This window comes from Crotalus tigris, unplaced genomic scaffold, assembly GCF_016545835.1.
Source record: "Crotalus tigris isolate CLP2741 ecotype Arizona unplaced genomic scaffold, ASM1654583v1 scf7180000018925.3142382, whole genome shotgun sequence".
Classification (NCBI taxonomy): Eukaryota; Metazoa; Chordata; class Lepidosauria; order Squamata; family Viperidae; genus Crotalus; species Crotalus tigris.
In genome coordinates this window covers 318,500-341,170 of record NW_024097278.1, presented here as the reverse complement: position 1 = coordinate 341,170, position 22,671 = coordinate 318,500, and the positions used below count along the sequence as shown (strand labels likewise).

The following is a 22,671-nucleotide window of genomic DNA, read 5'->3' as shown; positions in this document are numbered from 1 at the left end:
GAGCAGGGGGCTGGACTAGAAGACCTCCAAGGTCCCTTCCAGTTCTATTCTGTTCTGTGCTGTTCCATTCCATTCCATTCCGTCCTGTCCCATCCTGTCCCATCATCCCATCCCATCCCATTCCCACATTCTAATCTGATCTGTTCTGTTCTGTTCTGTTCTATCATCATCATCACCATCATCATCATCAAAAATAGGTTCTTTTGCCCCTGTAGCTACATATATTGTGTCAACCATGCATTTATGCATCAGACCCACATAATACACAATATCCAGCCTCAGTATAAATTAGGTATGGCTAGTCTAGAGAAAAGAAGGACTAGGGGGTGACATAATAGCAGTATTTTAGAATCTGAGGGGCTGCCACAAAGAAGAGGGGGTCAACTTATTCTCCAAATCACCAGAAGGCAAGACAAGAAGCAGTGGATGGAAAGTAATCAAGGAGAGAAGCAACCTGGAATTAAGGAAAAAACTTCCTAACAGTGAGCACAATTAACCAATGGAACAACTTGCCTTCAGAAGTTGTGGGTGCTCCATCACTGGAGGTTTTTAAGAAGAGATTGGAAAACCATTTGTCTGAAATGGTATAGGGTCTCCTGGTTGAGCAAGGGGTTGGACTAGAACAGTGTTTCCCAAACTTGACAATTTTAAGGCATGTGGACTTCAACTCCCAGAATTCCACAGCCAGCAACGCTGGCTGTGGAATTCTGGGAGTTTGAAGTCCACATGCCTTAAAATTGTCAAGTTTGGGAAACACTGGACTAGAATACCTCCAAGATCCCTTCCAGCTCTGTTCTGATGGAATATATGCCAAGGGCTTCATTGTACGATTGCAGCTACTTTAACAGCCACATCAGGAGCATCCAAGCACACTTAACCGGCTCCTCAAGAACAGACAAAGAAATGGTCCCTATTTGTCACAATTCAGCTCACGGTGTTCTTCTCCTGCCCAGCAGGACACACCGTTCCATCAAATACATCACCAGCAGGACATCCTGCTGAGTGAGAAGCCAAAATTACTCTAGCGTTAAAAAGAAATAAATCAAAACGGCGTCTTCTATTTTTTTTTCTCAAAATGCCATTCTATTTCCTTTACATAAATGTCTTGATTTCAGTACAACTTGGCGCTAAGCAATATAAAAATCTTAGAGGTATTAAGAGAATAACAGAGTTGGAAGGGAACTTGGAGTACAATCTAGTACTATCCATTTCTCAAGCAGGAGACCCTACACCAGAGATGTCAAACTCAATTTCATTGAGGGCCGCATCAGCATTGCAGTTGCCTTCAGAGGGCTGGGTGGGTGTGGCAAAGGTAGATGTGGCCTACTGGGTGGGCATGGCCAGCTCTACATCGTTTGTGTCAAGGGTGCCTGTGGGGGTCTGGGCAGGAGTGGGACAGATCTGAGGGTCTCTGGCAGAAGGGGGTGGGACCAGGGCAAGCGCCAAGGTATGGTCCACTGGAGGAGCCTCACTGTTCCTCTCAGGCCATGTGGGGGGGGGGGGCTGGATGGTGGTGGGGGCTGCCCAGAGCCCTGGGCAGCAGAGGTCAAATGCCCAGCCTGGCCCTTGAGCACCCGCGGCACCAAGCCCAGCCCCACTTCCTCAAGGCTGCTGCTCAAGGTTCTCCTGGTTCCTCGCTGTTTCCAAACAGCCTTGTGGAGCTAAGACTGAATGCGTTTCAGCATAGATGGCCACCACAAAATTGTACATTGGCTCCCGGCTGGCCTGGGCCAGGGACAAGACAACGGGGGCCGTTCCCTCACTGTTTCCAGGATGGCTTCACGGGCCGCATGAAACCACTTCGCAGGCCGCATCCGGCCCCCGGGCCTTGTGTTTGACATGACTGCCCTACAACGTTCTGGACAAATGGTTGTCCAATCTCTTCTTAAAAGCCTCCAGTGATAAAACACTCCCAACTTCTGGAGGGAAGTCATCCCATTGATTAATTGTTCTTATTGACAGGAAATTCCTCCTTAGTTCCAGGCTGCTTCTCTCCTCAGTTAGTTTCCATTCATTGCTTCTTATCCTGCCTTCAGGTGCTTTGAAGAATAGGTCAACCCCCTCCTCTTTGCGGAAGTCCCTTAGATATTGGTTCTGCCTTCAGGTGTCTTGGAATATTATTTTGTTGCTTACTTTGTGGCAAACTTCAGAAAATTAGGGAAGGGAGAACTAAGTGCTTTCCTGGAGAACAAGTACTTCAAATACTTGTCCCTAATCATTTTCAAAGCATGCACACTCTTTTATGTCCAACCTCTCACTAGGACACAAACTTAACTCAAACAGAGAAGTTATTCTTGTTCTGTTTTTCTTTCTTTCCTTTCACAGACACTTTTTGCTTGTTGACAACGTTGATAGCAATTTATTTTCATTTTAAGCAATTGCAATTTTTTTTCTGATTTTTTTCCTCCTTCCTAATAAATACATTCTGCACCCTTTTAATCTATCTAACCAAGGGCATCTTCATCCTAGTTTGTGGGTTCCAAAATCAATTCTCCCCTAATTAAAACTGTGTCCCAACATTACACACATACTTGACACGGGAATAGATTTCCTAGAACAGCGAGCAAGCACCTTCTGCAACTTTATGCAGTATTAAAAACTCTACCTTGTTGTAAACAAACACACACACACACACACTTACAGATTGAAGAAATTCCATTCCGCTGGCTAAATTCTCTCATCAGCTCTGGATCTCAGTACTAGAAGAAGTACTTTAAACAGAGACAAAAAAGTCTCCATTTTCTTCTGGAGAATGCTGTGTATACAAAAGATGATGTTACATATTTATGACATCACAGTGGCCAACATCAAAGCATAGCAACAACAGGGTCACCATTGGAAGTGTCACAATTTCCACCTAGGATTTTAAACGATCTGACTTCAGCATATTTGAACGGTGGTCACTTCTGCACGATGGACCTAAAAATGGATTTTGTAGATGGTGTATATCTCTAGAGAGTCCTAAGCAGTGGTGGGATTCAGCCAGTTCGCACCACTTCGGCAGAACCAGTAGCTAATTTTTTGTTGCCCAGGCCCAGAATGGACTTCTGGAAGTGGCATCGACATAGAGAACTGGTTGGTCACATATTTGAATCCCACCACTGATCCTAGGAAATGTAACTGAAAGGTCAGCTAAGAAGAAATTCTTATGGTTAGGGCTACCATATAGAAGAGGGAGTCAAGCTATTCTCCAAAGTGCCTGAAAGCAGGACAAGAAGCAACGGATGGAAGCTAATGGAGAGAACCAAATTAGAACCAAGGGGAAATTTCCTGATAGTGTGAACAATCAACCAATGGAACAGTTTGTCTCCAGAAGTTGTGGTGCTCCAACACTAGAGGTTTTTAAGAAGAGATTGGACAACTATTTGTCTGAAATGGTATAGGGTTTCCTGCCTGAGCAGGGGGTTGGACTAGAAGACCTCCAAGTTTTTTTCAACTTTGTTATTCTGTATCTAACTGTACATTCTAGAATTCTTTAAAGCAGTGGTTCTCAACCTTTCTAATGCCGCGACCCCATAATACAGTTCCCCATGTTGTGGTGACCCCCAACCACTTATACATCACCGGGTGCCAGGGACGTGGCCAAAGAAAAGGGGGAAAAAATGGTAGACAGCCTTGTTTGGCGACCCCCGTGAAATGGTCGTTCGACCCCAAATGGGGTCCTGAACCACAGATTGAGAACTACTGCTTTAAAGGAATCCATGACTGTAAAACTAGATGATGTGTAGACATCATCATGTTCATAGATTATGAAAAATATCCAACTTGTGTAAGGTTTGAGCTCATAAGACCATTTTAAAATATATCCATTTACTTCTGACAGGGCAAGCCAACTTTGCAATTCATCATCACCATTACTGAAATAGATTCTTCCTTGGTGGAGAAGTAGAGAAAACAGTAGTAGCCATCAATTTCTACTTCAAGAAGTTTGAAACTCTTGGCTAGATGGGGAAAAACCTTGTATATATAAAATTATTTCTCCAGGAATCTTTGCAGCCTCTTCTCTCTTGTTTCTTTTTCAATTTGAGCAAAAATCTAGGGGGATTTAACGGGAATGTTTCAAAGAGCCAAGTTCAAATTAGTTAAAATGATGATATTTCTGGAGAGGTATCTCTGGCAAGAACAGATACGGATCAAAACCGCACAGAATGTTCATCTACATCAGCTTTGTGTTAAAATAAGACTTTTTGTCTGCAAATCCTCATGCGGTTGCTCCTTCCTCTTGACTTGAAACTATCAGAAGAAAAATAGAAGTTGAAAGTTAGCCTATTTTCAAGATACCATGTAGTAAGATAACGATAGATTAAAAAAAAAAAACAGTACAGGAACTCCTTGATTCAGAACTGTAATGGAGCCTGTCATTATGGTCATTACTGTATATAAAAAAATTGACAACTGAGCCCAACATTTCCATTGTTAAGTCAGACAGTTGTTAAGTGAGTCTGAGCCCATTTTATGACCTTTCCGCAAATGTTGCTAAGTGAATCCCTGCAGGGGTGACCATATAGCAGTGTTCCAATATCTACGGGGTTGCCATAAAGAAGAAGGAGTCAACCTATTCTCCAAAGCATCAGAAGGCAAGACAAGAAACAATGGATGAAGACTAATCAAGAAGGGGACCAGCCTAGAACTAAGGAGACATTTCCTTAACAGTGGGAACAATTAACCAGTGGAACAGCTTGCCTCCAGAAGCTGTGGGTGCTCCATTACTGGAGGTTTTTAAGAAGAAATTGGACAACCATTTGTCTAAAATGGTACAGGGCAGGGGTAGGCAATCTTGGCTCTTTTATGACTCGTGGACTTCAACTCCCAGAATTCCTGAGCCACCATGGCTCAGCTTGGAAACTCTCCCTTTCCCCTCAGCATGGCTGGCTCAGGAATTCTGGGAATTGAACTCCACGAGTCATAAAAGAGCCAAGATTGCCTACCCCTGGTATAGGGTCTCCTGCTTGAGCAGGGGGTTGGACTAGAAGACCTCCAAGGTCCTTTCTATTCTGTTCTGTAATTCTGTTCAGTTAGTAACATGGTTTTAAGTTAATATGACTGCGCTTGTCAGAAGGTCACAAAAGGGGATCTCATGACCCCAGGACACTGCAACCGTCATAAATGCGAGTCAGTTGCCACGCGTCTGAATTTTGATCCCATGACTATGGGGATGCCGCAATGGTCGTAAGTGTGAAAAACGGTCATAAGTCCCTTTTTCCAGTGCCATTGTAACTTTGAAACGAAGTGTTGTAAGTTGAGGACTATCTGTATTTTACATCAACCCTCAGGACCCCTGGAAGAGTCTGCCCTGCAAAGACCAACTAATAATAATAATAATAATAATAATAATAATAATAATAATAATAATAACCCCCAGTGAGGCACTAATAATAATAATAATAATAATAATAATAATAATAATAATAACCCCCAGTGAGGCACTACCTTGACGTGGTTGTGGGGCTTGTGTACTCTGAGGAAGATGAGAGCTATGCCAGAGGTTCAACCATACTGGACAGGTCTCATCAGAGGAGTCAGACAAAGAGTGTCTCTCCCATAAAAAATATGGTGAGACGTAAATTGCAGAATGCCATACCGGCTCGGACGTCGCCCGGGTTAACAAGGTCCGCACTAGATATTGGAGTTCCTGGATATCTGGTGAAAAATGGGTTACAGGACTCAGGACTGTTGGCTGAGCAACCAGGGCCAGCAGCTGCAGAACTACTGGAAGAAAAGGTGTTTACCCGTCGCAGATACACAGTGATGGAAAACAAAGAAATAATGATCTGTTACTACAGATCAAGTCCAACAAGAAGAGGATATCTAAAACGAATGCACCAATTCTGGAAAGAACAACATCCAGAATCAGAAATAACAGAACAGAGACTAGCAGATCAACGCCGATTTATAACACGAAATAAAGTATTCACAGAAACAGAATTGGACGAACTGCAAAGGTTTACCCAGGGCAAAGAAATCAAAGCCTTACCAGAAGTAATTCAGAATGTAGAGGCAAACCAGGGGGAGTTGGCAGTGAAGGAATCCAGCAGAGATATACAACTGTTCTCATTTGGAAACCAGGCACCTCTTCCTCAGGAAGAACAAAACCCTCTAACTAAAGAAATAAAAGAATTGAAACAAAGAATAATGAGCATCTAGAACAGCACAAAAACAACAGAATAAGGCTACCTGCATTGAAGCTTGTTCCAAAGAAACAGCTAGCACAAGCATTAAAAGATGCAAATATTGCAATATCAAGTATAAGCACCAATTCACTGCAAGAAACAAACCAACTAATGTACAGCACAGCTGCAGTTATAACAGAATACCTGGGATGCAAAATCAACAAAGAAGAAAAACAAACAAACAGTGCACCAGAAAAATGGAAGGTTAGACTAGAAAATAAGATCAGCAAGTTAAGATCACATGCAAGCAAGCTAGAACAGATGAAAGAAAAGAAGCTGAAGAACAAGAAGACCAAAGAATACCTAATCAAGAAATACCACTTAGAAACAAGGAAGATCAAGGAAGCACTGGAAATAATAAAGCAACAAATAACAGCTATAGCCAGGAAAATCAGTAGATATGAAGCTCGAATTGCAAACTATAGGCAGAACCTCCAATTTCAATCCAATCAGAAACGTTTCTACCAATCCATCAATGGAGAAACTGCAAGAATCAGTCAGTACCTGACAAGGAAGAAACAGTGCAGTTCTGGAAGCAGATATGGGATAACCCAAAGAAATACAACAAGGATGCGGCTTGGTTAAAAGAGGTGGATGCAAATAAAACAGAAGTTGAAATGAAAGAACTAGTAATAACAACAAAAATGGTAGAAAAAAGAGCAAAGAAAATCAAAAATTGGTCAGCACCAGGTGAAGATGAACTGCATGGGTTTTGGTTGAAACATCTAACTGTTATACACCCACTCATTGCCAAACAGTTCAACAATATACTACAAGGAGGAGAAATTGAAAAGTGGCTAACAACTGGGAAAACCTACCTAATAATGAAAAATCCAGCAAAAGGGGCAACACCAGGTAACTACAGGCCAATTACCTGCTTACCAACAACTTTCAAATTACTAACTGGTGTAGTAGCTGATGCAGTGCAACAGCATCTAGTTGAAAACAATCTCTTTCCACCTGAGCAGAAAGGAAACCGCCCCAATAGCAGAGGAACAAAGATCAACTCCTAATAGACAAAATGATCTTGGAAAACTGCAAGAGAAGGAAGACCAACCTGAATGTGGCATGGATTGACTACAAAAAGGCATTTGACTCTCTGCCACATGATTGGATAATAAAGTGCCTAGAAATAACAGGAGTCAGTAGAAACATCAGAAAATTTGTGCAAAGATCGATGGCACAATGGAAGACACAGTTGCAGATCAATGGTGAGAGGCTGGGAGAGGTTAATATCAAGAGAGGAATATTTCAAGGAGATTCATTATCACCATTACTATTTGTTATTGCACTGTTTCCTCTGTCAACAATACTGAATAACTCAGGACATGGCTATCAAACATCAAAAACATCTGCCAGACTATCCCACCTCCTTTACATGGATGATCTGAAGCTGTATGGAAAAACATCATCTGAAATAGAATCGCTGCTCAACACTGTCCGTATATATAGCCAAGATATTGTAATGGAGTTTGGCTTGGACAAATGTGCCACACTTACTATCAAACAAGGAAAAATAGTGAAAACTGAAGGAATCAAGATGCCCCACGAAAATAACATTAAGAGTCTGGATGAGGAAGAGTACTACAAATACTTGGGTATCCTTCAAGCTGACAACATCAAGCACACTGAAGTCAAGAAAAAGATTAGAAGTGAATACATCAAGAGAGTGAAGAAGATCTTAAAGTCCAAACTCAATGGAGGAAATACCATAAAGGCAATCAACACCTGGGCAATCCCAGTCATTAGGTACACAGCTGGAATAGTGGACTGGACTCAAGCAGAACTAAAAGCAATGGATAGGCAGACCAGAAAAATAATGACAATGAATCATGCCCTTCATCCACGCAGTGACATTGATAGACTTTATCTACCAAGGCAAATAGGTGGGCGTGGAATGCTACAAGTACATCAGATGGTTGAAGAAGAAAAAATGGCTTTGGAAGAATATCTGAAGAACAATGATGAAGATGCACTGAAATTAGTATATCAGGAAGGCTTACTAACTACTGGAGAGACCAAACTGGCCTTCAAGAAAGACCAAATGAAGAACAGAATAGAGGCATGGGAAGACAAAGCACTACATGGCCGATACATGAAAAAAATAGCTGGGAAAGCAGATAATAATAAAACCTGGCAATGGCTAAGAGCAGGAAAATTGAAGAAAGAGACCGAGGGACTAATTCTGGCTGCACAAGACCAAGCCTTAAGGACAAATGCATACAAAGTCAAAATTGAGAAGACAGCAACAGACAGTAAGTGCCGCCTATGCAAAGAAGCTGAAGAAACAGTGGACCACTTGGTAAGCTGTTGCAAGAAGATTGCACAGACTGATTACAAGCAGCGGCATGACAAAGTAGCAACAATGGTGCATTGGAAGATCTGCAAAAAATATCATTTGCCTGTAAGCAAAAACTGGTGGGATCATAAAATAGAGAAAGTCATAGAAAATGATAAAATTAAACTGCTCTGGGACTTCAGAATTCAAACAGACAAGCACCTGCAACATAACACCCCAGACTTAACAATTGTCGATAAGAAAGACAAAAAAGTCTGGATAGTGGACGTGGCAGTGCCTGGAGACAGCAGAATAGACGAGAAAGAACTGGAGAAGATAACAAAATACAAAGACCTACAAATAGAAATAGAAAGACTGTGGCAAAAGCAAGCAAGGGTAGTACCAATAGTAATAGGCTCCTTGGGTGCAATCCCAAAACAACTGGAGCACCACTTGAACACCATTGGCATTGACAAATTCGCTATTAGTCAATTGCAAAAGGCGGCCTTATTAGGAACTGCTTCCATCCTGCGACGATATCTGTAATACCATCAAACATCCACATCTGCCTATCCCAGGTCCTGGGTAAGGACTCGATAGGTAGACAAAATGCCAAATCCAGTCTGAACATCTGGCTGACTGTGCGATGATCGATAATAATAATAAAGTTGGAAGGAACTTGGAGGTCATCCAGTCCAACCCCCTGCTCAGGCAGGAAACCCTATACCATTTCGGACAAATGGCTGTCCAGTCTCTTCTTAAAAACTTCCAGTGTTGGAGCATTCACCGCTTCTAGAGGCAGGTTGTTCCACTGATTAATTGTTCTAATTGTCAGGAAGTTTCTCCTTAGTTCTAGGTTGCTTCTCTCCTTGGTTAGTTTCCATCCGTTGCTTCTTGTCCTGCCTTCAGGTGCTTTGGAGAATAGCTTGACTCCCTCTTCTTTGGGGCAGCCCCTGAGATACTGGAAGACTGCTATCCTGTCCCCCCTCGTCTTTCTCGTCATTAAACTAGACATACCCAATTCCAGCAGCCTTTCCTTATATGCTTTAGCCTCCGGTCCCCTAATCATCTTTGTTGCTCTTCTCTGCACTCTTTCTAGAGTCTCAATGTCTTTTTTACATCGTGGTGACCAAAACTGGATGCAGTATTCCAAGTGTGGCCTTACTAAGGCATTGTAAAGTGGTATTAACACGTCACATGATCTTGATTCTATCCCTCTGTTAATGCAGCCTAGCACTGTGTTGGCTTTTTTGGCAGCTGCAGCACACTGCTGGCTCATATTTAGGTGATTGTCCACTAGGACTCTGAGTTCCCTCTCGCAGTTACCACTATTGAGCAAGGTACTACCTATACTGTACCTGTGATTTAAATAGACCGGAATTCCACCTTTCTGCTAACTCACTTCAGTCTCTTCCCAACGGTGTCCTCTGCTTAAAAAAATCATATATTGTCGAGGGAAACACTGATGGGGAAACATCCCAAATGACCACAAGGGTCATTAACCTTGCAACGTTCGACTGAAGACTTTCCCGAGCAATTATAGCTGCACATTACGCTTGGGGCTAAACGTGCTGCGCACGGAGAAGCTGGCTAATGTGCAAGGTTTTCCTGGTGCTGTAAATCCATAATTTGTCAATTAAGCAAATGGGCATTGCCCCATCATTCTGAGCTTGCCTTTGTAAAGTCGCCCTCCTCTCCTTTGACCGAGTTCTGAAATAAATCATGTAGCTGAACTAGACCTCTGTTGAGGAAAAGACTGTGGATTAAGAAATTAATATTTATTCAAAGGGCTCAAAAAGCTTTGCTGGAGGTTGAGAGACAATCTTTGTATTGTGGCTCAGATCTTGGCCATATTCAAGCTGGGTTCTTGAGCTGTTTCCTTTTCTGATATTCGAAACATCGCCAGCCCACTTTACCCTTCTATTTAAAAGCAGGAGCTACTGACCCAAGCTTGTTCGGTAATATAACATCTCCAGTTTCTGCTCACCGTCTTGGCTGCATGCTTGATTTATTCTCCTTAGGTCTTTCCGCTTCTTTTCTCTGTTCTTTACCCCCTCCCTCTCTTGATAGCAGAAATCCTGTTGAGTTTAATGGGCATGTTTTATGGGCTTACAAGCAAGGAGGCCAGTTTAAGGAATGCAGGCATAATCGTTCATTGGCTATAAAATGATCTTCTGCGCTCTAAGTCATTGACAGGCCTTCCCTGTCAGTTTTCACCTTCCCCGTTCTTCCCATTTTTCTAACTCAAGCATGCTCCAAGTTCTCATCACGGGCAAATCATTTTCCATAACACCAGCTTTCAAATCATCCCTTTTTCAGAGCCACACTCAGTGGCTTGAACACCTTATTAACCTTTTTTTTATTCGGTGTCCTTATTCAATATCTTTTTCCTTTAAGACACCCCTCACCTCTATGGACTATGGTGCTGGAGAAGACTACTGCAAGTCCCCTGGACTGCAAGGCGATCAAACCGGTCAGTCCTAGAGGAGATCAACCCTGACCACTCTTTAGAAGACAAGATCCTGAAGTTGAAACTCAAGTATTTTGGCCACCTAATGAGAAGGAAGGACTCACTGGAGAAGAGCCTGATGCTGGGAAAGATTGAGGGCAAGAGAAGAAGGGGACGACAGAGAATGAGATGGCTGGATGGAGTCACTGAAGCAGTAGACGTGAACTTAAATGGACTCCAGAAGATGGTAGAGGACAGGAAGACCTGGAGGAACGTTGTCCATGGGGTCGCGATGGGTCGGACACAACTTCACAATTAACAACAACAACAACAACAACACCTCTTTCGACTTCTTTTTTTTCCCTCTTTGCTTTCTTCTTTCCAAAGCTGTGACTTTGTCCTTCAATTCATCAGCAACTGGGAGAAGACATGTGGTATCGTGTGTGTTATCAACAAATCATCCCACCCATAATGCAAGCTTGGTCATTGGTGTCATGATGTAACTGCATCCAGTACCAGATGCCTAGGGTTACATGGTTTATCTCCTGGAAAATATTAATAGGTAATTTCAACACGTCTCTTCTTGACCATGTTTGAAGCTTTTCTCTCTTCCAATAGGGAGCTTAAAGCATGGGGTTCAACTCCCAGAATCCCTAAACCAGCCACAGGTCTCAAAGTTGCCAAGGTTGAAGACCCCTGAAGCAGATAACTAGAAGAGAATACAGTAAGTGAACGACTACAAGGTCTGCAAATTTGCAGATGACACTAAGCTGGCCGGAATAGCCAACACCCCAGAAGACAAGCAAAGGATCCAAAAAGATCTTGACAGACATGAACAATGGGCCCTATCCAACCAAATGATATTTAATGTGGAGAAAAGCAAGGTTTTAAAGCTGGGCAGAAAAAAACCCAAAGGTACAAGTAGAGATTAGGTGAAACCTGGCTCAAAAACAGTAACTTTGAGATGGACCTTGGAGTCCTAATGGACGATCACTTAAACATGAGTCAGCAGTGTGCAGCAGCAGCTAAAAATGCCAATACAATCCTTGGTTGTATAAACAGAGGCACAGAATCAAGATTACGTGAAGTATTATAGTACCACTTTATAAAGCCTTGATAAGACCGCACCTTGAATACTGCATCCAGTTTTGGTCACCACATTACAAAAAAAAAAAAAAAAAATGTTGAGACTTTAGGAAAAGTGCAGAGAAGAGCAACTGAGACGATTTAAAGGCCTGGAGACAGAAACATATGAAGAGCATTTGCAGGATTTGGGTTTGGCTAGTCTAGAGCAGTGGTTCTCAACCTTTTTAATGCCGCGACCCCCAACCGGTCGTAAGTCGAGGACTACTCAACTGGTGCAGCACCGTTTGCAGAATGGGACTTTTGGCGGGCTCAGCAGGGCAGAGACAGCCTGGACAATTCCTATTGGCTTTTGAAAGCCAATAGAATTAGACTCTATTCAAGAGAGTCTATTCTATTGGCTTTCAAAAGCCAATAGAATAAAAGGGAGTAGCACAGCTAAGGAAAAGGGGGAAAAAATGGCGGACTGCGTTGTTTGGCGACCCCCGTGAAATGGTCGTTCGACCCCAAATGGGGTCCCATACCCACAGGTTGAGAACCACTGGTCTAGAAAAAAGAAGGACTGGGGGGACATGATAGCAGTCTTCTGGCATTTGAGAGGCTGCCAAAAAGAAGAGGGAGTCAACCTATTTTCCAAAGCACCAGAGGGCAGGACAAGAAACAATGGATGGAAACTAACCAAGGAGAGAAGCCACCTGGAATTAAGGAGAAACTGTCTAACAGTGAGGACAATTAACCACTGGAACAGCTTTCCATCAGAAGTCGTGGGCGCTTCACCACTGGAGGTTTTTAAGAAGAGATTGGACAGTCACTTGTCTGAAATGCTATAGGTTCTCCTGCTTGAGTAGGGGGCTGGACTAGAAGACCTCCAAGGTCTCTTCCAACTCTGCTCTGATTCTGAGAAGGGGAGGGAAGATCATTTCAACCACATCAATACGACAAAAGCCGCTGCCAACCTTCCTTGAAGACTGTTCCAGAGAAAACTGCTCTCTATTTTTAAACGTGAGCAAATGTAGGTCAGTGTATATTTGAAGGAGAAAGTGTGGGAAAGCTCAAGCATGTTTTATCTCTTGCAAATGAATGCAAGATCCCAGATTTAACCAGAGGCTACGGAGCTCAATCTTTCAGCACAGAAAAGACCCCTCCCCCCCCCAGGTGCTATTTTTCTTTCTGTTTCCTTGGCTGGAGTCAGGCTTGAAAGACAGGTATTTGAGAGAATTATGGACGTGCAAAGCACACCACTTGAATTTGCCATCCTGTTGCGGCTTCTTCCAAAGAATTACTTAAGAGACTTTGCTGACAGATGGAGGTGGGGGATGCTCTGAGCAGTTTCTCAACTGGTTATGGTCCAGTCAGCATCTCCTGTCCTTCTTCCTTTTATCTCAGTTTAATCAGATTAGAGCTGGAAGGGATGTTAGAGGTCAACTAGTCCAACCCCCTCCTCAAGCAGGAGACCCAGTACCATTTCAGATAGGTGGTTATCCAATCTCTTCTTAAAAGCCTCCAGTGATGGAGCATCCACAACTTCTTAAGGCAAACCCTTCCACTGGTTGATTGTTCTCATTGTTAGGAAGTTTCTCCTTAATTCAAGGTTGCTTCTCTCCTTGATTAGTTTCCATCCATAGTTTCTTGTCTTGCCTTCTGGTGCTTTGGAGAATAAGTTGGACCAGTGGTGGCGAACCTATGACACGCATGCCAGAGGTGGCACTCAGAGCCCTCTCTGTGGACACACAGGCCATGCCCTGGAGATGGCAACCGTCCCTCTTCAACCAACCGCCCACTAACTCGCTGAGGTCCCACATAGCTGGATGCATCCCAGCACCCATGCGCTCGCTGGCCTTTGTGTGCAGAGGTCAATGGTGTCAGGCAGCAGCCGCCCCTGCCACACCTTGCCCTGTGACAATGGCACCCCTACCCTGCCTCGCCTTGCCTCACCCCGCAGGACGAGCCTTCTGCCCACCGCCCCACCTGGCAAAGACCCCCTGGATCTCCCCCAATCCTGCACGACCCCCACAGGCGTCCCTCCCCATGAGCAACATCGAGGTGATCACACCCACCTTGGCCACTCCCACCCAATCTGCCAGGACCACCACAGCCATGCCCACCCAGTGGGCCACGCCCACCTGGTACCTGGCGATAAATAAGTGGGTTTGGGTTGCAGTTTGGGCACTCGGTCTCTAAAAGGTTCACCATCACTGAGTTGGCCCCTTCCTCCTTGTAGCAGCCCCTCAAATACTGAAACGCTGCTATCATGTCACCCCCTAGTCTTTTTTTTCTCTAGACTGGCCAGACCCAGATCCTGCAACGATTCTTCCTATGTTTTAGTCTCCAGGCTTTTAGTTATCTTAGTTGCTCTTCTCTGCACTTTTTCCCCCAAAGTCTCAGCATCTTTTTTGTAATATGGTGACCAAAATTGGCTGCAGTATTCCAGCAAACCCCTCCCACTTGTACCGATTCTGAAATGTACAGTAAGTGCCTGGGCGAAGTAAATTCCTGGCATATTTATTTTCACCCAAAAGGCTCCACCAAGGAATTAATTTAAAAAAAAGTCGACAGGCACAGAGGTACTGTTTGTTTACATTCAGTTTTGACTCGCTGTGAGCCTAGATATCTGTCTCCATCTCTTCTCCTTTCGATCTGTTTGCATAATTCCACCCAGTCTTAATTTAGACTGAAAACTCCTTAGGGCAAGGGACTCTTTTTTCCTTATCTGACTTGCTAAAGTCAGCACCCCGTAGTTGGAGAGGATGATATAAATCAGAATTCTCCATTAATCTCATGGCTTCGGAGGGCCTGACCCAGGTGAGGAGAGACATAATAGAAGACAATAAACAATGGCCCCGTGGTGAACTGAAGAAGTTGTTTTGCCACAGAGTTGTTTCTAAAATGACTGAAGTCGGAGTAGATGTTGAGGAATAATTTGATCCTGGAGTCAGAGAAGCATAAAGCAGGGATCTCCAACCTTGGCAACTTTAAGACTTGGGGACTTCAACTCCTAGAATCCCCCAACCAGCATGGCTGTCTGAGGAATTTTAGGAGTTGAAATTCACAAGTCTTAAAGGCTGCCAAATTTGGAGTCCCCGGCATAAAGCATAAAGAAGAACTGCATGGAATAGTTAGACGCAGTGGTGGGATTCAAATAGGTGAACAACCGGTTCTCTGTGTGTGGATGCCGCTTCCAGAAGTCCATTCTGGACCTGGGCAACAAAAAAATTGGCTACCAGTTCTGCCAAAGTGGTGCGAACTGGCTGAACTCCACCACTGGTTAGAGTCCAGTGTTTCTCAACCTTGACAATTTTAAGGCATGTAGACTTCAACTCCCAGAATTCCACAGCCAGCATTGCTGGCTGTGGAATTCTGGGAGTTGAAGTCCACATGCCTTAAAATTGTCAAGGTTGAGAAACACTGGGTTAGACGGTTAGACGGAAGATTAGGACTACCAAGTCAGGTTTGCAAACATCTCCATGACTCCATGAAGCTTCTTGGATAAGAAGTGAACAATCTCTCTCTCTCTCTCTCTCTCTCTCTCTCTCTCTCTCTCTCTCTCTCTCTCTCTTTCTATCTATCTATCTATCATCTATATCTATCTATCTGTCTGTCTGTCTGTCTATCCTTGAGTCAACAGAAAACCCATACCACTGTGAAAATCATGGTCTCCGTCAGTGACCTCTCATACATTCATTTGTCTCTGTTCTCTTTTGCCTTCCATGGTAATGGATGACAAAGTCTAACACACTAAGGCTGACCTTGGATAGTGCTCACAGAAGAACGAGGACAGCCAGCGATGACTTGAACCTCTCTTATTTCTCTGCTGGGGATGAGAAGACAGCAACGTCATTTGGAGCAGAGAGAGCCATGGATGGCTAGGTTGTGTCTGTGCTATACTTAGGTTCAAGTGGAGAGATGTCAGTTGTCTTGAGCACATTTGGGAAGACCTTATTTTTTGCATATCTTAGTGCTCTGTTATCCCCCAGGATCTCCTGAGCAACAGACTGCTGAGTTTTGCATAAACTGTCCTCTTTCTTTCTGTACAGTTTTCCTAGTTTGGTTAGGTATGTGTTCCTGTTTGATCCCTGTCAAAGGATCAAAGCAAGAGAGATGGATCAGCAACCTGTCAACACCTGCCATTTTCCATTGATGGGTTGGTCTGGTTATCTTCAAAAATAAGACATTTATAACCCTGGACTGCCTTTGAAGGACAGTGATTTGAGCCAAGTGAAGAACTGATTAAAGTGATGGACTGGAGTGGGGACAACCTGGTGTAAAAGCTTGCCTTGAATCATGGTGCTTGTGCGGACTGTGTGTATATGTTTACTTTATAAATAGAAGAGCCCTGACACAGACATGCCCTAAATCCTAATCCTCTAATTCAAAAATTTATCTGGCAAGGAAAGAAAGCTAGAATTGAATCGAAAATGTTACAAGACGCTAAGGGAAATGGAGGTTTTGGCTTGCCGGAATGGGTTTTATATTATCAAGCGTCAGTGCTAACCTTAGTAAAAGAATGGATAACTCTTAGAAATAAAAGATTGATGTAGTTGGAGGGACATGACCTACAAGTTGGTTGGCATGCTTTTTTATGGTATGGAAAAAATAAAATACATAAATGCTTTCAAAACCACTATATTAGAAATTCACTATTATTAACATGGGAAAAAATAAAATGTAAGGTCTATTTGAAAACTCCCTCATACGTTTACTTCTCTTTGTCATGTTCTCATCATATGCTAAATAAAAATAGTCAGAGGGCATTGATAATAACAGAATAACAGAATTGGAAGGGACCTTGGAGGTCATCTAGTCCAACCCCTTGCTCAGGCAGGAAGTCCTAGATCATTCTGGACAAATGGTGTCCAATCTCTTCTTAAAAATTTCCAGAGTTGGAACATCCACAACTTCTGGAGCAGGAGACCTCATACCATGGGAAAGTAATTGAGACTTCCATTCCATTCCTTAAGTATCAGAGAAAAGATAGAATATTAAGACTATAGATCAGGGGTCTTCAAACTTGGCCCTTTTATGACTTGTGGACTTCAACTCCCAGAATTCCTCAGCCAGGCATGCTGGCTGAAGAATTCTGGGAGTTGAAGTCCACAAGTCATAAAAGGGCCAAGTTTGAAGACCCCTGCTATAGATCAATGTATCCAGTGAGTTCTAGATTTGTTTGAGCAAAGTCAAAAATAGATGCTTGAGAACCCAGAAAACATCTTAATTTTGCCTGCTCAAAATCTTCCTCTCTCTCTCTCTCTCTCTGTTTGTGTGTGTGTGTTTGTGTGTGTGTGTGAACTCGGCCATTATCATTTGTGTTCACTGAAGTCAGCTCATGCAGCTCACTCAGGAAACCATACTCAAGCCTGCACAGATCAGTACAATGTGTGAAGCCAATTTTTTTTTTGTCCCTTCGACTGTGACAATGTTCTTCTGACATTCCTTTTAGAATAGAACATGAGATGATTTTCATTGTTTTAATTCTTTATCAATGTTTTATTACTCTTGTGTTATTAGTGCTCCTCTTTAGGTGGATCTTCTCGTAAGTCATCTTGAAATGATACAATAAAGAACGTTAATCCATATTTATATTAAATGAGAGGGTGAAATATATTGCCTTTTTAATATCCCTTTGAAAATGGCAGGGCCTGTTCATGTAACACGAAGAACAATTATGTGCAGTTGCTAAATGGGCCTTTGGGGATGATAAAAGCAAAGACGCTAGATTCCAGAATTGAAACCAATATCTGGAATGAGTTGGAACTGAACAAATATTGAACATTGAAGTCCTGGCCATATAAAATGTGTTGAGTCACATCAAGGCTGGGAAGAGGGGATATTTTTTTAACCTCAATCCATTAGTGATTTATGGAAACACAGCTAGAAAATGAAAAACTCCCTCATTAGGCCATTTCAAGGAAAGATTCATGGACGAAGGGTTTCTTGGTGGAAAACATGAGCCATCAAGTTTGGAAGAATTTTTCTGTGCCCATAAGGAGTGACATCATATCCAATGACATCATCATTGCAGGTGACATTTCCAAGGCTTTTAATGGATGGCTATGGGTGAATAGCATTACCAGATGTGCTCAAGAAGCAAAGAACTTGAAATCAGTTCTTAGAATGCCTTCACTAAGAAATATCTTTAAACCATGGCTCAGTGTGTGTCTTAGTTAATCAAACCCATGCCTCTTTCTTTCCTATTAAAAGAGCTTTTTCTGGCAGAATATTTGGTTGTTGCCTTCATTGCTTGCTGTGGCACATCACCGATTGTGCAACTAAGGATTGTAGAAATTGCAAAAGTTGGTGGAGAAGAAGGGTAAAACTCTGAGATTCTTAGACATTAAATTTTGTCTCGGTTGGAGATGCGACATTGCTCACCAAAGTGATGGGTAAATAATCAGTTACTAAGAGTTATAGGAACATAAAAAACTGATGGCAGAAAAAGACCTAGGGGCACGTCAAGTCTGTCTATTGAGTGTTTTGTTGGTTATTTGATTTTGTTTTAATGACTTATGGTTTTTGATTTATTATTTTTCATTTATTTTTATGTTATGTTTCGTCACACAGTCAACCAGCTGTTTAGACTGGGTTTGGCATGTTGGTCTACTTATCAAGTCTGGGATACACAGATTTGAATATTATTTATTTTTTAATATGGGACCAACAAGCATGGAGAACTTAGACAGGGGTCACATCCGGAGAGGATATTATCAGTGTGAAGAAAATGGACAAAGCAAACATATTATTGGAAGTTGATCTGGCCCTTTTAACTTGGAAGCCCCCTTTGGAAGCATTGGTGGTAGAGAAAGGGTTTGATGCAAAGCATTCAAAACATGGATTTACCATCAAGCCCAGGGGCCTTGTCAGTGTAGTTGAGCCTGTTTTCTGCTTGCATTGACTGGGCAGTGCATAGAAAGTGTGCAGAGAAGAGCAAGAAAAGATGATCAGGGGACTGGAGGCTAAAACATATAAGGAACAGTTGCTGGAACTAGGTATGTCTAGTTTAATGAAGAGAAGGATGAGGGGTGACATGATAGCAGCATTCCAATATTTGAGGGGCTGCCACAAAGAAGAGGGAGTCAAGCTCTTCTCCAAAACACCAGAAGGCAGGACCAGAAGCAATGGATGGAAATTCATCAAGGAAAGAAGCAACCTAGAAATAAGGAGAAACTTCCTATCAGTGAGAACAATGGGTGCTCCTTCACTGGAGGCTTTTAAGAAGAGATTTGTCTGAAATGGTTTAGGGTCTCCTGCTTGAGCAGCGGGTTGGACTAGAAGACCTCCAAGGTCCCTTCCAGCTCTATTCTATTTTTCTGTTATTCATTCTGTGATTCATTCTGTCATTCTGTTATTCTTGGTTGCTATTCTGTGTTATTTTAAGTTATTTGTGTTTTGAGTCCCTGGTTCTGTTTTACTTTGTCGCTGTTTGTTTTAACAGCCACCCAGAGTCATGTATATGAAAGGGGAGGCCATATCAATTTACTAAATAAATACAAATGAATAAATATAGATAAGGGCAGTCTGCCAGGTATCTCCCTGGAAGGGATGTGTGTCACATCCCGGTATTCAGCAAAGCATAATGATTCAATTAAGACTTTGTCTCTTTCTTTAATTCCTCAGAAGCATGTTTCATCTTTCTTTAGAATTATGAGCCTGTGACTTCTCCATTCCAGATTCCTAAGGCTAAGTTAGTGACCTTTGAATAGTCTTGGCCATCTTCAAGAGAGAAAATACACTTTAACCCAAGCCACTTGTCCTATTTAGTTCTCCTATTTTGTCTTCAGGCCAGTGGTGGGATTCAGCCAGTTTGCACCACTTCGCAGAACCGGTAGCTAATTTTTTGTTGCCCAGGTCCAGAATGGACTTTTGGAAGCGGCACCCACACAGAGAACCGGTTGTTTACCTATTTGAATCCCGCCACTGCTTCAGGCCCAAAAACATTTTGCTTATGCATTATGGGAAGAAGAGAAATTCTCGTTCTTAATTTTCTCCTGGTGAGCTGGAGATGGTCTTTTTCTTCTTCACCGTGCTAATGAGAAGAAATGGTGGGTTGATTTATTTCACCAAAGATCAGATTGGATAATGAGAAAAGAGGACAGAATGAAAGTAAGTCCGAAAGGAAGACCCCAATAAAACAAACAGACCAGGTATGACAGCATTCTAGTATATATTTTATTACAGATAGTCCTAGACCAGGGGTAGACAACCTTGGTTTTTTTTTATGACTCGTGGACTTCAACTCCCAGAATTCCTGAGCCAGCATGGCTCAGCTTGGAAACCTCTCCCTTTCCCCTCAGCATAGCTGGCTCAGGAATTCTGGGAGTTGAAGTCCACGAGTCATAAAAGAGCCAGGGTTGATCTGTCCTAGACCGTTCATTTAGGGTTTCCTGCCTGAGCAGGGGGTTGGACTAGATGACCTCCAAGGTACCTTCCAACTTTTTATTGTTGTTGTTGTTGTTGTTGTTATTATTATTATTATTATTATTATTATTATTATTATTATTATTACGGCTGTTGCCAGCATCCCCCATGGTCATCTGATCAAAATTTGAATGCTTGGCAATTGACGGTTGTAGAGTCCCGGGGTCATGTGATCCCCTTTTGCAAGCTTCTGAGAAGCAAAGTCAATGGGGAAGACAGATTCACTTAACAACCGTGTGACTAACTTAACAACTGTAGGAATTCACTTAACAAACGTGGCAAGGAAAAAGTTACACAACTTCAGTATCTTTTATGCAAAAAACACGATCTTAGTTTAACTCGCAGAGTTATTTTTTTTAAGTGCCATCTCAGTAGCTTTATTCCCATTTTAGGGTCTGCCTCTAGTATCGTGATAAGGAATCTGTTCTTCGACAGAATTGTGTGCTAGCATCTGGTCTAAACAAAATTGTAGGTGATTTCTCTCGCAAAAATGAAAAACTAAATTCATTTTACGTGAACTGTTTTCCCAACAGCATCTTTTAGCATCTTGTGTCAGCCGTTGATTCTTGAGATGATATAAAGTCTGCCTTGTTGCCATATTATGACACGCAAACAATAGGTGACTCTAAAAGTCAGCCTGGAGGTTTTCACACTTGCACCTAACCGCAAATCAAACATGCCTTGACAACATCTTTTTTTCCCTGTTCCTTTTTCTGTCTTTTTTTTTTATTTCTAATCCATGAGTAAGAAAGCCGTAGCTGCCTTAGAAGTAGTTGTTTAATATTTTCCCCTTACTTTGCTATCATCTAAGATCAATTTCGGCATGGGTAAAATGTGTTAGGCTTTGTCCTCTTGTTGGAGAAAACTACACGGATATCACCCTGTGGTCACCAGGACTTGATCTTCATTTGTGGGCATCTTGAATTTAAGAGTAGGGATTGTATCAAACCAACCTTTGCTGATTTTGACTCAGTTTAGTTCCTGGTTGGGACTTCACCAGGATAGATTGGAATCTAAAGCAAAAAGGATAGTTGTAGGCCTTTGATAAGGAAATTGCATGGACTTGATTCTAAGGAACTGTTATGGATCACTCTTGAGTCTTCAGAGTCAGAATGTTAGGTGTGAAGAATCAGGACCATACATTAAGTTGCAGTTCAGAAGATTTATAGTTCAAGCCTAAAGACAAGAATCTAGCCAACTAAAGTTCAATGCTAAGTAGACAGTAGATAAGGGTCAACAGAATTCAAGAGGAGTTGGACTTTGAACATTTGAAGCAACATAATGACTCTAAGCTGCTGACCTGCTTAACTCCACCCCCAGCTCTGCTGTTCTCTACACAGAAGCTGACGCACTTGACTAGTCTAAGTTGATAAGAGGACACCTGAGGAGACATAGGTGGAGGTTGGGTCAGCTGAACCACAGCCTGAGCCAAATACTCAACTTAAAAACACATAGGAAACATAGACTTATAGGGCTGGAAGGGACCTCAAAGATCTTCTAGTCCAGGCATGCCGGCTGAGGAATTCTAGGAGTTGAAGTCCACAAGTCATAAAAGGGCCAAGTTTGAAGACCCCTGTTCTAGTCCAACCCTCTGCTCAAGACAGGAGCCTTATACCATACCTTACACCAATCTATTTTTGATGGAGCCCCCACAACCACAGGAGGCAAGCTATTCCATTGATTAATTGTTCTTTATAATTGTTCTTTATGACTTGTTCTATACAAGTCACACCTTGCTGGATTGGATACCTGGACTATCTCATCCCACAACCAGGATTAGAATTTAGTCAATAGATTTCCGATGCAGCGGAGAAGATGCTTACCATATTTGTGCCATTTTACCAAAATTTGTGTCACAAATTTGCAATGCACGACGTACTCTCTGATTTAAGAGACAATTGGAAATAACAGAACAGAAATGGAGGATTCGTTTCATTTTTTTACTAACTAACTTCACATGTCATTTGTATGGGTTCGTGCTCAGTTTTTCAGTGTTTCTCAACCTTGACAATTTTGAGGCATGTGGACTTCAACTCCCAGAACTCCACAGCCAGCAATGCTGGCTGTGGAATTCTGGGAGTTGAAGTCCACATGCCTTAAAATTGTCAAGGTTGAGAAACACTGGTTTAAATGCTCTCATCCAGTCCATCACCATTGCTGAGATAGAGAGCAAGCATTTTTGGAGAAGTCACCTGAAATACAGCCAACATTTCTAAATACTATATATTTAGGTGGAATTTACTTTTAATTATGTCATTCTTTTCTCAAATACTCCATCT

The 22,671-nt window shown here is 42.4% G+C and overlaps 1 protein-coding gene across 4 annotated transcripts in view; it reads right to left on the bottom strand.

Annotated features, from left to right (window-relative positions):
- LMNTD1 (lamin tail domain containing 1) overlaps positions 1-2,742 on the bottom strand; it is an 88,633-nt gene extending 85,891 nt beyond the window's left edge. For 3 of the 4 annotated variants that reach the window (XR_005558436.1, XR_005558437.1, XM_039357567.1), the window contains exon 1: positions 2,642-2,742. Coding sequence is in view for 1 of the 4 variants with exons in the window: in XM_039357567.1 (XP_039213501.1) it covers positions 2,642-2,659 (18 nt within the window). In the remaining 3 variants the exon portion in view is untranslated. The remainder of the gene's footprint in view (positions 1-2,641) is intronic. The other variant, XR_005558439.1, reaches the window with a different exon arrangement.
- Positions 2,743-22,671: the final 19,929 nt, after the last annotated feature.